General features: G+C 46.3%; 1 protein-coding gene across 2 annotated transcripts in view; it reads left to right on the top strand.

Annotated features, from left to right (window-relative positions):
• LOC109681673 (rho guanine nucleotide exchange factor 3) overlaps positions 1 to 14522 on the top strand; it is a 299591-nt gene that overhangs the window by 37973 nt on the left and 247096 nt on the right. The window contains exon 1 of one of the 2 annotated variants that reach the window (XM_074044008.1): positions 4755 to 4774. The exons of the other annotated variant lie outside the window; for it this stretch is intronic. Within the exon in view, the coding sequence (XP_073900109.1) occupies positions 4770 to 4774 (5 nt within the window). The 5' untranslated portion in view covers positions 4755 to 4769. Of the gene's footprint in view, positions 1 to 4754; positions 4775 to 14522 lie in introns of those variants that run through there. 2 annotated transcript variants of the gene reach the window in all.

The following is a 14522-nucleotide window of genomic DNA, read 5'->3' as shown; positions in this document are numbered from 1 at the left end:
TTGTTCAAGTTTAAGGGGAGGAACAAGCCTGGGCCCCAGGGCTCAGGGATCTGGCACTGGCTGTTTCCACACCCTCACAGATACTTCTTGTGGGATTGTCAGGAGACTGTCTCTTGTATAACTAGGCCTTATTACTTGGTGATACTTTGAAGGAAACTAGCCCGTTGATTGACAGATTGGCAATCACCAGGTATATTAGGGCCACAAGGATGGGTAAGAGGGGAATTCTTGGGGAATTCAGAGGCTGGTGGAGGAGGTACTTGCACACTTTATGAGCAGTGGCCAAGTGGGAAAGCTTCAATGCCATTGGCCAGTGGGAATCCCAGCAGCACATCCCACCCACAAAAGGTGGTTGAGAAACCCTGGGTTGATCATCGTAAAGCACCTGGCGCTCATTCAGCACCCAAGAAAGACACCACTTTTCAGTTTGTGTGTTTATTTTTATACCTGTATAGAGGGAGGGACCTAGGAAGATTTTCATGTCAGGAAATTGATAACACTAGACTTACGTTTCAGGAACAATCATCAGCCAATGCAGTTCTTGACCTACGTGGATTGTAGTGTCTCTCAGCTTCTGCTCTGCGAACTCCATGGGCCCAGGTCTTAGGCCTTTTGTTCACTGTTATTTACCAGGAGCTCAGTACACAGTAGGTGCTTACTAGTATTTCTAGGCTCATGAGGGTCAAGGGTGGAGCAGAAAGGAGGGGCCCTGGCTCCTTGAGGTGAGGTGCTGGGACAATGCAGGACCACAGATTGGCCTGGGACCAACTGTGCCTCCCTTAGGACAGCGTCTCCCTGGACACACTGCTCACAGACCACGTCTCCCTCTGGGGGATGCAGTTTTGCTCCTAAGACTTATGAACGTTGCTTGTAACCAAGTAACTTTGTTCTGAGGACATCCATTCCCACAGCATTTATTGGTCAACCAATCTTTTCTGGTTACTTCCACTTCTGGATGGGAACTGATCCTTTAGGGACCAAGGAACACAGGCTCTCTACCTGGTAAAGCCCCAGGGAGTGAAGTTTTCTGCTGCCCACAGGGACTGTGGCTGGATAATGTCACTTCTCTGTTCAGTGCCGTTTGTTTGTTTTTTGGTGGTGCTGGGGATTGAACCCAGAGCTTTGCACATGCTAGGCAAGTGCTGTATACCACTGAGCTACATCCCCAGCCAAATGACACTTCTCTGTGCCTCAGTTTGCACTGCTGTGCAAGCAATGGAGCTAGGCAAGCAGAATTTCTGCTTCTCTTAGGAACAAAGAGGAGATTTTGAGGGGAGACATCCTAACTATAAATCTGTCCTGTGAATGGACTGAGTGAAATGCTTGAGTAGTTAGGACTTTAACCATGCTGGAGAAATGGAAGGATTTGAGTTTGTTCATTTGTTCATTCATTCATGCATGAATTCCTTCATTCATTCACCAGTCAATCCCTGTTACCCAGCAGGTCTCAGGCTTTCCTGCAGGCCTTCTGCTCACAGATTGCATCTGAATGTGTCTCTTTCTCCAAAATAAAAGTCCTGTCTGGCTCATCTGTTCAGTGTAGTCATCCCTTGGTATCTATAAGGGATCGGCTCCAGGATTCCCATGGATACCAAAATCCAAGGATGCTCAAGTCTCTTACATAAAATGTATTTACACAGAACCTGTGCACATCCTTCTGTATATGTTAAATTAGATTACCTATTAGATTACCCCAATACAATGTCAGTGCTGCAGAGATGGTTGTTATGCTGTATCACGTAGGGAATGACAAGAAAAAATCTGTCCGTATTTAGTACAGATGAAATTTAAAAATCTTTGCACTCCACAGTTGGTCGCATCCATGAGGCAAAACCCATGGATACAGAGGGGCCACTGTGCTGTGAGCACCTCCTGTGTGGCTGGCTGCCCACTAGACCTTCCTCTCCTGGAAACCTGCCTGGGCCTCGCCCACTGTGGACCTTGGCCATGTTCTGCTCTGGTGGGCTGAATTGGTGGGGAAACAGAGTCATTTGTAGGTGGCCCCATGAAGTACTTGTGCCAGTGATGTGTCCTGGTGCTTTTCATGCTCCAGAGTGAGGCTGCTGTGAGAGGCCTCCAGAGCCCGGCCTAGAGGCTGGCTGGTCTCCCTGTTCATTGTTGGTCGCTGTCTTCTCCCGGGCCCACTTATCAACGTCCATCTCGTTGTTAGGCCAGGGCTGTTTTGGTCACTGATTTTAATTAGTTCTTTATTTACTGCCCAGAAGGCTGCATGGGACCTGCTCTGCTTCCCCCACTCTACAGAGGATCAGCTGCTGACCTTGAGAAGCTGGAAAGACAACAGAAGGGAGGGTGACAGCTGGGGGCTGGAAATCCCCCAGGGGCTTTGTGACCTTGAACAAGGTACATCATCTCCCTTAGGTGATTCTTGGAGATCCTGCCAGTATTTCCAGAGTCAGCTAGAAATACAGTTTTTTTTTTTTTTTTCCTTTTCTTTCTGATATTAAACAAGCATTGCAGGGGAAGTGGGGGAATGGAGTCTGTTTCCAAACTTGTTTGGCCAGTGCTGGCTTAAGCCTAGTTAAATGGAGTCCTTGTTGCAGACCTTGTCAAAGCCTATAAAACATCAGTGTGCATGGAGGGGTTTCTTAACAGAAGGCTTCCTCCTTCCTCCCACACTGTTGGATGTGCTGGATTAGGAGTTCTCTAACCTTCTACCCAGTGCTCCATTCTGTGGCCAGAACCCGAGGCAGGGGATGTATTTCACAGGTGAAAAACCAAGACTTATGGAGATGGCAGACCGGGCTGTGGTCCTGCAGCCACGGAAGGGAAGAGCCACAACCCAGATCTGAGCTTCTGAACCTCGAGTCCTGTTTTCTTGTGTGTTTTTTCCCTCACCAAACCAAAGTCTGTCTGTGCTTGTACTGGCCAAAGGCAGGAATTGGAACAGCATCTTAGAAGGTCTCTTATGAAGCCAGGAATATTAAGAGGATTGCTTGAGTCCAGAAATTCAAGACCAGCCTGGGTAGCAGAGCAAGACCCCATCTCAAAGGAAAACAAAAAGGAAGACAGCCTGTGAAGCCACTTAAAAAGCCCATCGGTCCCCATCAGTCCCCCTGTGAGCCTGGCCAGTCCTCTACATAGGAAATTATAACATCTCCAATGTGGAAGCCTCGCAAGGGGCTGTGGGTACTCTCTGGCCCCAGACACCACAGCCAGCTGGTAAGGTGCATGTGGCCCACCTCCCTTTTACAGGTGAGGGAGCAGAATTTTAATACCTGCTTCAATGTCAGTGGCTTAGATTTAAACCTGTGCCTTTGACACTCTGAGAGAGGAAAACCCCAGGCCTCTCACTACCCTACCTGCTTCTCTGCTTGGACCCTCCTTTTCCTTTCTCTCTGCAGACAGGGGCTCAGAGCCCTTCTGTGGAATGGAGGCCTGCTGCTGAGGGCACCCCCTTGGGTGGGATTGGGCTTCAGAAATCCAGTCATTTATGGAGATGCAGAGGGGTGGGTGGGTGTTCCAATCCCACTGGGAACCCACGGGCATTTTCTAATTCCAGGCAGTCACCCACCCACAAGATGGTCCAGTGACAGGAAGGGGACTGCTAGGCCAGTGTGAGTGGCAGTGGTGATGATCCTGGCCCAGTCTGAAGTTCTGCCACACACTCACACTCAGTCTGTGTGTGAAAGGTGCTAACGGTGGGACTTGGTTCCCAGAATTGATGCAGGGAGCTGATGTGCTTGGAAGTGCTCAGCTCCTTTACTGGGCACCAGCACTGCAGCCAGCATGGGACATCCATCTGTTATCAGTCCCCAGACCTCTCCTGCCAACCTCAGAGCTGAGGAGGAGCTCTTGGCATGCATGGCCTCTACTTCTCTCTGACAATCCCAAACAGACGATGATCACTTTTTAAAAATTCAGGCAGCAGTAATCTGAGTTCCTGCCCTGCCTAGGCCACAGTGGCTGAGGACCTTGCCTCATGCTGCTTATAGTCTAGAAAGGGAGGGGGATGTGTGTAATAGGAGACTAGATGGGCCTAAGGAGGGGCCCAGCTGTGTCACTCATGTCTTTGTTATTCTACCTTCTTATGAGGATGGTTATTACTTTTGGTGATAATGAGGTTTGAACTCATGGCCTTGCACTTGCTAAGCAGACACTCTACCACGTGAGCCACTCCACCAGCCCTGTTTTGCGTTGGGTATTTTCATGATAGGTCTTCAGATCTGTTTGCCCAGTCTGGCCTCAAACCATGACCTCCTAATCTCTGCCTCCTGAGTAACCGGGATTATAGACATGAGCTACTAGCATCCAGCAATATATACGTTATTTTTTCAGGGCCATATAGACCTTATTCGTTTGAAAAATACCAAGTGGCTGCTGGAGGCCAGCAGGTACTTGGGGAATGTCTAAAGACACATGAACCCAAGAGGGTGCCATGGACACAGCACTCTGAGGTGGCACCAAGAAATATGCAACTCACATCGCGCTACAGGTCAGAGAAGGTCCTTGAGGGGTTTTTGTCTCTGGCCCATACTCATGTGGCAAAGACATGCTCAGAAGCCCCCACCCAGGAGGCGCGGATGGTGGCACCTGTCCTTGTCCCTCCCCTTGCTGGCTGGAGTCTGTGTGCGTCACGAAACTCTCCCTCCTGGGGAATCTGATAGAAAATTCCTGCCAGCCAGGAGCATGACACTGGCTCTGGAGGTAGATCGACCTTGCCAACCGAGAGCCAGGCACTGGGTACCGGGAGCAGTACGAGGGTGGCTCGGAGACAGTGGAGGCCTGCTGGCCGAGGTGCCCCCGGGCCCATGAGGTATACTTGGTCAGCGTGTGCTCACCAAGTGCTGGGTTATCTAGGGTGTTCTGCTGGGGCGGGGGTGGGGGTGGGGAGTTCTCACCATCTCCTCTGAGATACACCTACTGTTTTAGTTTCGGTGGGTTTTTTGTTTGTTTTTTTGAGGGGGGAAGGCACAGCCTTAGTTTTTAGTGTTGTTGTAATCATAGTGGGCTTTGTTTTTGGCAGCACTGGGGTTTGAACTCCACTCGTCTGGCCCTGTGCTGGCGATGAGTGACACTGAACGTGGCTCCCTCCCACACGCAGGTTCTGAGGAGCAGGAGTGTCTGTCATTAACCATCGTCACACGGACAGGATGTTCTCGTAGGACATGGCGATAAGTTAGGGATGAGTTTTAAAACATATTTTTGGTGCCGGGCGTGGAACCCAGGGCCTCACCCTTGAGCTATACCCCCGGCCTCAAGAGTAGGTTCTACGAAATGTTATCATTCGCTGGTAAATGGATGGAATTGGAGAACATCATTCTGAGTGAGGTTAGCCTGGCTCAAAAGACCAAAAATCGTATGTTCTCCCTCATATGTGGACATTAGATCAAGGGCAAACACAACAAGGGGATTGGACTTTGAGCACATGATAAAAGCGAGAGCACACAAGGGAGGGGTGAGGATAGGTAAGACACCTAAAAAATTAGCTAGCATCTGTTGCCCTTAACGCAGAGAAACTAAAGCAGATACCTTAAAAGCAACTGAGGCCAATAGGAAAAGGGGACCAGGTACTAGAGAAAAGGTTAGATCAAAAAGAATTAACCTAGAAGGTAACACCCACGCACAGGAAATCAATGTGAGTCAATGCCCTGTATAGCTATCCTTATCTCAACCAGCAAAACCCCTTGTCCCTTCCTGTTATTGCTTATACTCTCTCTACAACAAAATTAGAGATAAGGGCAAAATAGTTTCTGCTGGGTATTGAGGGGGTGGAGGGGAGCGGGAGGGGGCGGAGTAGGTGGTAAGGGAGGGGGTGGGGGCAGGGGGGAGAAATGACCCAAGCCTTGTATGCACATATGAATAATAAAAGAAAAGAGTAGGTTCTAATAACCTGCTTTAATAACATTCACCTCACCAGTGAAATGTGGGGGAGGGACAAGCATTTTAGGCAGAGGATCAGGGTCCCAGGGTGTCGCTGAAAGCGGGAAAAGATATCTAACTCCTAGTATTGTACGGAGAATATGGTGACTTCTGAAACCACTCAGAATGGAGTCTCTTGTTAGAGCTCTAACAGCCCTTTAACTTGCTATTCTTCATCTTCGTAAACAGTAATGTATTATCAAAGAATTAGCCTTTGCCTTGTTATTTTTCTACTCAGTCATATATATTGGAAGATTTGCAAATCTACAAAAAAGTTGACCTCCCCCACACACCCATGTGCCTGTGCTTAAGAGGGGAGGCAGGGGGAGGGAGAGAGAACACGTGTACACTTTCTTCCTGGCTAAACCCTTTAGAAGTAAGTTGAGACATTCTGACACCTTACCCTTAAATACTTTAGCCTGCATCTCCTAAAAATAAGGGCATTTTCCTACATAACCAACTATCGTTTTTCCACCTCTGGAGATTAGCAGTAGTCTAGCTGGGTGCCAGAGTGGTTCATGCCTGAATCCCAGCTATTGGGAGGTTCAGATGGGGCAAGTTCATGGTTTGAGGCTAGCCCAGGCAAATGGTTCATGAGATCCTATCTCCAAAATAACCAGACCAAAATGTACCAGAGGTGTGTCTCAGGCTGTAGAGTACCTGCTCTACCTGAATTCAAACCCCAGTCTCACCAAAAAAAAAAAAAGTAAATAAATTAGTGCTAATCTTATTGTATCATCTAATTTCCAGTCCACACTCACATTTCCTCAGGTGTTGCAAGACACCTCTTACCTTGTCCACCCTGCATCCAGGCCCCAGTCCTGGAAAGCACTGCATTTGGTCCATAAGTGTTTTCAGCCTCCTTCTGTCCAGAGCAGGGCCTTCCCTGCCTTTGTTTTCACTTTGTCTTACTGTGTCCTGGTGGTGCTGTATGTTGGTCCTCCCCACCCTCGCCTTCCATGAGTTTCATGTGAAGCCTAGAGGCTGCATCTGCAGCGAGAGGGCCTGTTGGTGCCTTAGAACTCCATGGTCAGGACAGCTCAGGCCGTGATGCTGCGAGTGTACAGGTGAAGGTAGCAGCTGGTATTGTGTTTGGTTCAGATCTGATAGACATGTGAGGTCACTGAGAAGGACAAGCATTTGTAATAAAAAAGCACTCTGTTCACCTAAATACAGTGCGTATTTATAATTACAGAGAGAGTCATATACGTGCTGTATAATACCGGGTTCTTGAGAGGTGGAGGTCAGAGGAACTCAGCCCAAGACCAGCACTAGGGAAAAGCTAGAGGCCCTATCTGAAAAAATTAACTAAAGCAAAAAGGGCTGGTGGAGTGGCTCAAGTGGCTTAAGTGGTAGAATGCCTGCCTAGCAAGTGCAGAGCTCTGAGTTCAATCCCAAGTACTGCTAAAAGAAAGAAAAAGAAAAAAAATCTTATACAGGTGCTGTTCTGACTTTTTAAAAAAAGACTTTCGAGTAATATTAAATGTGTTCGATATGAGTCCTGTAGGCATGGTGGCCGAGAGGGACATGGCAAAGAAAGGCTTTTTCTTTTTTCTTTGCATTGCTGGGGATTGAACCCGGGCCCTCATGTATGCTAGGCAGGTGCTCTTCCACTGAGCCATACTGCCAGCTCTCCTGTCTTCTTCTTGATAGATTCCAGTCAAATCTGGGTAGAATTGCTCTTGGCATATTAGTTCTTATATTCTGTTTCTAACATTTAGGCAGGAAACAAGGTGCCGAGTTGAGAACGTACGGTAGGAGAGGCGCTTTAAGTGACAGGTTCCCGAGAGATGTGTGTGCGTGCAGGTGTGAGCACGGATGTGGACATGGTCATCTTGGGGAGTGGGGGTGGTGAGTCAGCATGCCAAAAGCAGCCTCAGATGTGACGCAAAGACGTGAGCCCTGTGCCAACTTGGTGGAGACCTGTTTTAAGGTAAAGCCAAGGAAATCTATTCCAAGCGTCTGTAGGTGCCAGGCATTGTGCTGAGTGTCGTGAATGTCACCAGCTGGTTCTTGTAAACCTTATAGTCCAGGAGGACACAGGCTTTTACAAGCCATTTTCTGGTGGTGCATGGATTACCCCCGTGTGAGGACCTGGAGGAACTTTGAAGTGGATCTGATGTTTCCCTGGGGAGGTAATAAAAAGTGGAAGCATACCTGAGGGGAGCCAAGTTACGAACAAGCCACATGGAAGCAACAGCATGTGCAAAGGCCCTGAGGCTAGAGGAGTGTGATGTTTTGGACAAAGGAACAGTAGATCAGCATGACTGGATTGTGGAATATGATAGTGGGTTAGGCTCCGTGAGCTCAGACACAGTGCTAAGGATACCAAGAGGTCACTGAAAGCATTTTAAATAGAGGAGTGATGCGATCAAATCTGCATTTTGAGAAAAGACTTCTGACTAGATTGGGAAAGAGCTTTGAAGGAAGGCCAAACTCAGGGATGAGAGACCAGCTAGGGTTATCTGTCCCGGACAGAGGTGGATACTATCTGTTGGGAGTAGGTGGTAGATACAGCTTGCATATCTTTGATATTTGGAGAGATGTGGAAATGAATGAAAAAATTCAGGTGGTAGAATTGAGATTGGATCTGGGGATTGAAGGACTCCATCCAACACATCCACCTACCCATCCATCCACCCTTCTATCCATCCATCCATCCACTTACTATCCATCCATCTACCCACCTACACATCCACCCATCCACCCACTCTTCTATCCACCCACCTTTCCATCCACCTTCCCTCCCTCCCTCCCTTCTGTCCATCCATGCATCCATCCATCCATGCATCCATCCATCCATCCATCCATCCACCCACCATTTATTGACCCCTTCTGTGTGTCTGGGACTATTTTGGGGTGGAGGATACAGTAGTGAATGGAGTGATAGTGGTTCCTTCCTTGATGGTGCTAAGCTTCTGGTGGAGAGGGAGACTGTGAACACATGAATGCATAAAGTGACGCCAGCTGGTGACACATGTTATGAAGAAAAATAAAGTAGATTGAAGGTCTGGAGAGTTGGAGGGTAGCCCTTTAGATAGGGAGACAAGGAGTGATTTTTTTTTTTTTGGAGAGGATAACATTTGAACACAAACGTGAATGTTGAAAGAGCAGGCCCTTATCATGATACCTGACTTCAAACTATATTACAAAGCAATAACAATAAAAACAGCATGGTACTGGCACAAAAACAGACACGAAGGCCAGTGGAACAGAATAGAGGACCCGGATATGAAGCCACACAACTATAACCAACTTGTCTTTGACAAAGGAGCTAAAAATATACGATGGAGAAAAGACAGCCTCTTCAACAAAAACTGCTGGGAAAACTGGTTAGCAGTCTGCAAAAAACTGAAACTAGATCCATGTATATCACCCTATACCAAGATTAACTCAAAATGGATCAAGGATCTTAATATCAGACCACAAACTCTAAAGTTGGTACAGGAAAGAGTAGGAAATACTCTGGAATTAATAGGTATAGGTAAGAACTTTCTCAATGGAACCCCAGCAGCTCAGCAACTAAGAGATAGCATAGATAAATGGGACCTCATAAAACTAAAAAGCTTCTGCTCGTCAAAAGAAATGATCTCTAAACTGAAGAGAACACCCACAGAGCGGGAGAAAATATTTGCCAGCTACACATCAGACAAAGGACTGATAACCAGAATATATAGGGAACTTAAAAAACTAAGTTCTCCTAAAATTAATGAACCAATAAAGAAATGGGCAAGTGAACTAAACAGAACTTTCTCAAAAGAAGAAATTCAAATGGCTAAAAAACATGAAAAAATGCTCACCATCTCTAGCAATAAAGGAAATGCAAATTTAAACCACACTAAGATTCCACCTCACCCCTGTTAGAACAGCTATCATTAGTAACACCACCAACAACAGGTGTTGGTGAGGATGCGGGGGGGAAAAAGGAACCCTCTTACACTGTTGGTGGGAATGTAGACTAGTACAACCACTCTGGAAAAAAATTTGGAGGCTACTTAAAAAGCTGGACATCGATCTACCATTTGATCCAGCAATACCACTCTTGGGGATATACCCAAAAGACTGTGACACAGGTTACTCCAGAGGCACCTGCACACCCATGTTTATTGCAGGTGCCTCTTGACTATTCACAATAGCCAAGTTATGGAAACAGCCAAGATGCCCCACCACTGACAAATGGATTAAGAAAATGTGGTATCTATACACAATGGAATTTTATGCAGCCATGAAGAAGAACGAAATGTTATCATTCACTGGTAAATGGATGGAATTGGAGAACATCATTCTGAGTGAGGTTAGCCTGGCCCAAAAGACCAAAAATTGTATGTTCTCCCTCATATGTGGACATTAGATCAAGGGCAAACACAACAAGGGGATTGGACTTTGAGCACATGATAAAAGCGAGAGCACACAAGGGAGGGCTGAGGATAGGTAAGACACCTAAAAAATTAGCTAGCATTTGTTGCCATTAACGCAGAGAAACTAAAGCAGATACCTTAAAAGCAACTGAGGCCAACAGGAAAAGGGGACCAGGAACTAGAGAAAAGGTTAGATGGAAAAGAATTAACCTAGAAGGTAACACACACGCACAGGAAATCAATGGAGTCAACGCCCTGTATAGCTATCCTTATCTCAACTAGCAAAAACCCTTGTTCCTTCCTATTATTGCTTATACTCTCTCTACAACAAAATTAGAAATAAGGGCAAAATAGTTTCTGCTGGGTATTGAGGGGGTAGGGGGGAGAGGGAGGGGGCGGAGTGGGTGGTAAGGGAGGGGGTGGGGGCAGGGGGGAGAAATGACCCAAGCCTTGTATGCACATATGAATAAAAGAAAAAAAAAAAGAAAGAAAGAGCAGGCCTTGAAGCCTTCTTGAGGTGAATCATGGCTGACAGAAGGGACAGCATGGGCAAAGGTCCTGGGGCAGAAAGGGCCTTAATTTGTGGGTGGAACAGCACGCAGGCTAGTGCAGGTAGGCGGTGATGGGGCTGTCCTGTGTGTAGGTCATTGTGGCCGGCTTTGTTACAGATGGCCATGATCTTAAAAACAGGTCTCCTTTTTCTGAGCTAGAAAGAGAGGACCTGCTGGGCTGCTTCAGGTGCCTGGGGGAGTGGGCAGTCTCAGGAGATGGGTTTCTGGTCACCAGAGATGGTTGGTCCAAGGCACTTGGCTGATAGCATCTATGTTACACTGTGGAATGCTTAGAAAATTCTCACAGGCAGATAAAAGGGGAATGTGGCAGAACACAAAAAGGAATGTAGTTTTATTTTTTAACTTACTTATTTAAATTCTTTTGAGATGAGGTCTTACTGTGTTGCCAGGCTGGACCTGAATTCCTGGGCTCAAGTGACCTTCCTGCCTCAGTTTCCTGAGCTGCTACGATTATAGAAGAAATGTGTTTTTAGAATATTCCCTTTTGCTGGGTCACCATTGTAATTATATTCAGGTTTTGGTTTTTTGCATGTGTGCTTAGAAAAGCTATTGATGGATAACTTCTTTTATTAATATTGAATAATACTACCAAATAAATTATCCTGTCTCTTCTGAGAGCCTTCCAGATCTTTAAAAAATATTATTGTTTGTGGGGAAGGATTTTTTCATGCATATAATCATATCATGTATAAATTAATAAGATTTTGCTTCCTTTTCTTTTCCAGTTGGTCAAACTTTTTTTTTTCTCTTGTGTAATTGAATTGGCAATTGCTTCCTGAATGTCACCCAGTCCCTACAGTCATTCTTAGCTTGTACTGACTTCAGTTTCCAGGAAATGCACCTTTGGTTGGAACTCCGTATTTCTTAAGAAAGTTTCCCTTTGTTCCTGTCTAAGGTAAGAGATTTTTTAAAAGTCAGGAATCAATGCTGGAATTTAACATGATTGGTATCTTAAGAGACATCTGTTTTTGCTACTGTTTTTTCTTTTGATCCAGTTAATGAGATTTCCAAATATTGACCCATTCTTTCATTTTTTTTTTTTTTTTTGCTGGGGTTTGAACTCAAGGAGTCACACTTGTTAGGCTGGCGCCCTACCACTTGAGCCCTCCACCAACCCCATCCTTTCATTCTGGAATGAACCAAATTTGGTTAAGACAGCTATCTGTCTGTCTTTCTGTCTGTCTATCTATCTATCTATCTATCTGTCTATCTATCTATTTGTCCACCCATCCACACATCTGTCCATCTATCTATCTGTCCAGTGGTACTGGGATTTGAACTCAGGGTCTGCTCCAGCCAGGCAAGCACTCTACCACTTAAGTCACTCTCAGTCCTTTTTCCTTTAGGCATTTTTCAAGTAAGGTCTCAGGTTTATTCCCCAGGCCGGCTTGGATCTCTGTCCTCCTGTTTATGCTTCCTGCATGGCTGGAATGACAGGCATGCACCATCACGCCTAGATTTATTTGAGATGGGGGGGTCTCACTAACTTTTTGCCTAGACTGGCCTCCAACTGCAATCCTTCCAATCTCCACCTCCTGAGTAACTAGGATTACAGGAGTGAGCCACTGTACCCAGGTGAGAACCTATATATCTTTTAATGACAAGTATCTGAAGTCACTTTGCGTCATTTAAATTAATGCTCCATGAAGATGTACTTGGTTTACCATGTGACTTGGAGTCATGCAGACAGGATAGCTTAATTTCAGCTTGAGGTTGAACCTAGAAGGCTGAGCAAATTATTCTTAGGCCAGCATACAAAACAGTGCAAAACACTGCTGGGTGAAGGGTCTCCACTGCCCCGTGTGACTTGGAGACTTTGTAACCCTATGCAGTGGTTCCATTAGTTAGGATTTGTTACTGTGTGTCACAGGGACAGAAACTCAATTCACTCAGGATTAAACGGCGTAGGAAATGTAATGGGCTGTTTAAATGGAAGGTCTAAGAGTAGATAGCTTCAAGCACAGCTGGATCCAGTGGCTCAGTGTTATTAGGCCCCACTTTCTTCTGTGTTGGGTTCGTTCCTGTGGAAACAACTTCTATATGATGACATCCACAGCTCCAGGCTGACACTCCTATAGCTGTGGGGGGGAGCACTCGTCATTCTACCTGTCCCAACAGAACTTCCTGAGTTCTCCAGCGTGGGCCTCTTAGTCTCTCTTGGAATTCTGGAAGGGGTAGAGGATAAGGGTCAGCCTCATCAGTACCTACATGTGGTGAGTAGGGAGGGTGAGTCCCCAGTGAGAAGGCAGGTGCTGTTATCTACAGACAGGAGTCGGATGATGCAGAGCACAAACACCAGATGTCCACATCATCTGAGCCAGTGAGTCCCCTTCTTTTATTTATTTATTTTATTTTAATTTTTTTTCTTTTATTCATATGTGCATACAATGCTTGGGTCATTTCTCCCCCCTGCCCCCACCCCCTCCCTTACCACCCACTCCACCCCCTCCCTCTGCCCCCCACCCCCTCAATACCCAGCAGAAACTATTTTGCCCTTATCTCTAATTTTGTTGTAGAGAGAGTATAAGCAATAATAGGAAGGAATAAGGGTTTTTGCTGGTTGAGATAAGGATAGCTATACAGGAAGTTGACTCACATTAATTTCCTGTGCGTGAGTGTTACCTTCTAGGTTAATTCTTCTTGATCTAACCTTTTCTCTAGTTCCTGGTCCCCTTCTACTATAGGCCTCAGTTGCTTTAAAGTATCTGCTTTAGTTTCTCTGCGTTGAGGGCACCAAATGCTATCTGGTTTTTTGGGTGTCTTACCTATCCTCATACCTACCTTGTGTGCTCTTGCTTTATCATGTGATCGAAGCTCAATCCCCTTGTTGTGTTTGCCCTTGATCTAATGTCCGCATATGAGGGAGAACATACGATTTTTAGTCTTTTGGCTAACCTCAGCGAGTCCCTTCCTTTTGAAGCCTGGGTTGTTGGTTTTTCTCAGGTGAGAGGAGAGGTCAACTTGGGGGCCCAACAAGTGAGAGGCAGAATCAGGAGTATAAGTATCTATTTGAAGTTCAAAGTCTTCCTTGTTCCCCAGAATTATGCATGGAAACAGGAGAGGAGAGGTAAACCATGAGCCAGGCACCTGGAGGTTTGGGTGTTAAATAAAGTGTTTCTTGGTACCTTCACTCCTGATCTCCTTATGCAAATGTTGTAATTCATGTTGGTGGTTTGCCTGGAGACAGGATCTCATTCTGTGGACTTTGTGATCTTCCTGCTTCATCTTCCTGAGTGCTGGGATTACAGGTGTGCACCACCATCCACCCCAGCTAAAAGCGTGTCTTTGTTGGGATGTTAAGTATATTATGTAGGCTATTTATAGTAGCAAAGTTTTCATTTGGCAGAGTCTTACCTGGTTTGATTTCTCATCTCTTCAAATACTTTTTTTTCTTCAGCCTTTTTTTGAGGTGCATTTATACATGCCTGTGTGTCACCAGAAGGGCCAAGCTCAGTGAGTGTCTGTGTGTGCTTGTGCCCCAGACCTGGGTGGAGTGCTTGTTCAAATTCTCCCAGCATCCCCCATTCAGCTTCTTTCAAAAGCTAGCCTCCCCTCTTTCCTTCCACTCTTCACTTCCTCCCAGAATACACCAAGGCTGAGGCCTGGGACTCCTTACTGTCACTGGCAGGATGTGCTGGGCGTGGACAGGATACCTCCCATCCAGGGCAGACATAGCACCTACAGCCCCCGATCCAGATGGGCAGGAGCACGG

Source organism: Castor canadensis, chromosome 10 (assembly GCF_047511655.1).
Source record: "Castor canadensis chromosome 10, mCasCan1.hap1v2, whole genome shotgun sequence".
NCBI lineage: Eukaryota > Metazoa > Chordata > Mammalia > Rodentia > Castoridae > Castor > Castor canadensis.
The sequence above is the reverse complement of the archived record's forward strand: the minus strand, read 5'-3'. Positions and strand labels throughout refer to the sequence as shown.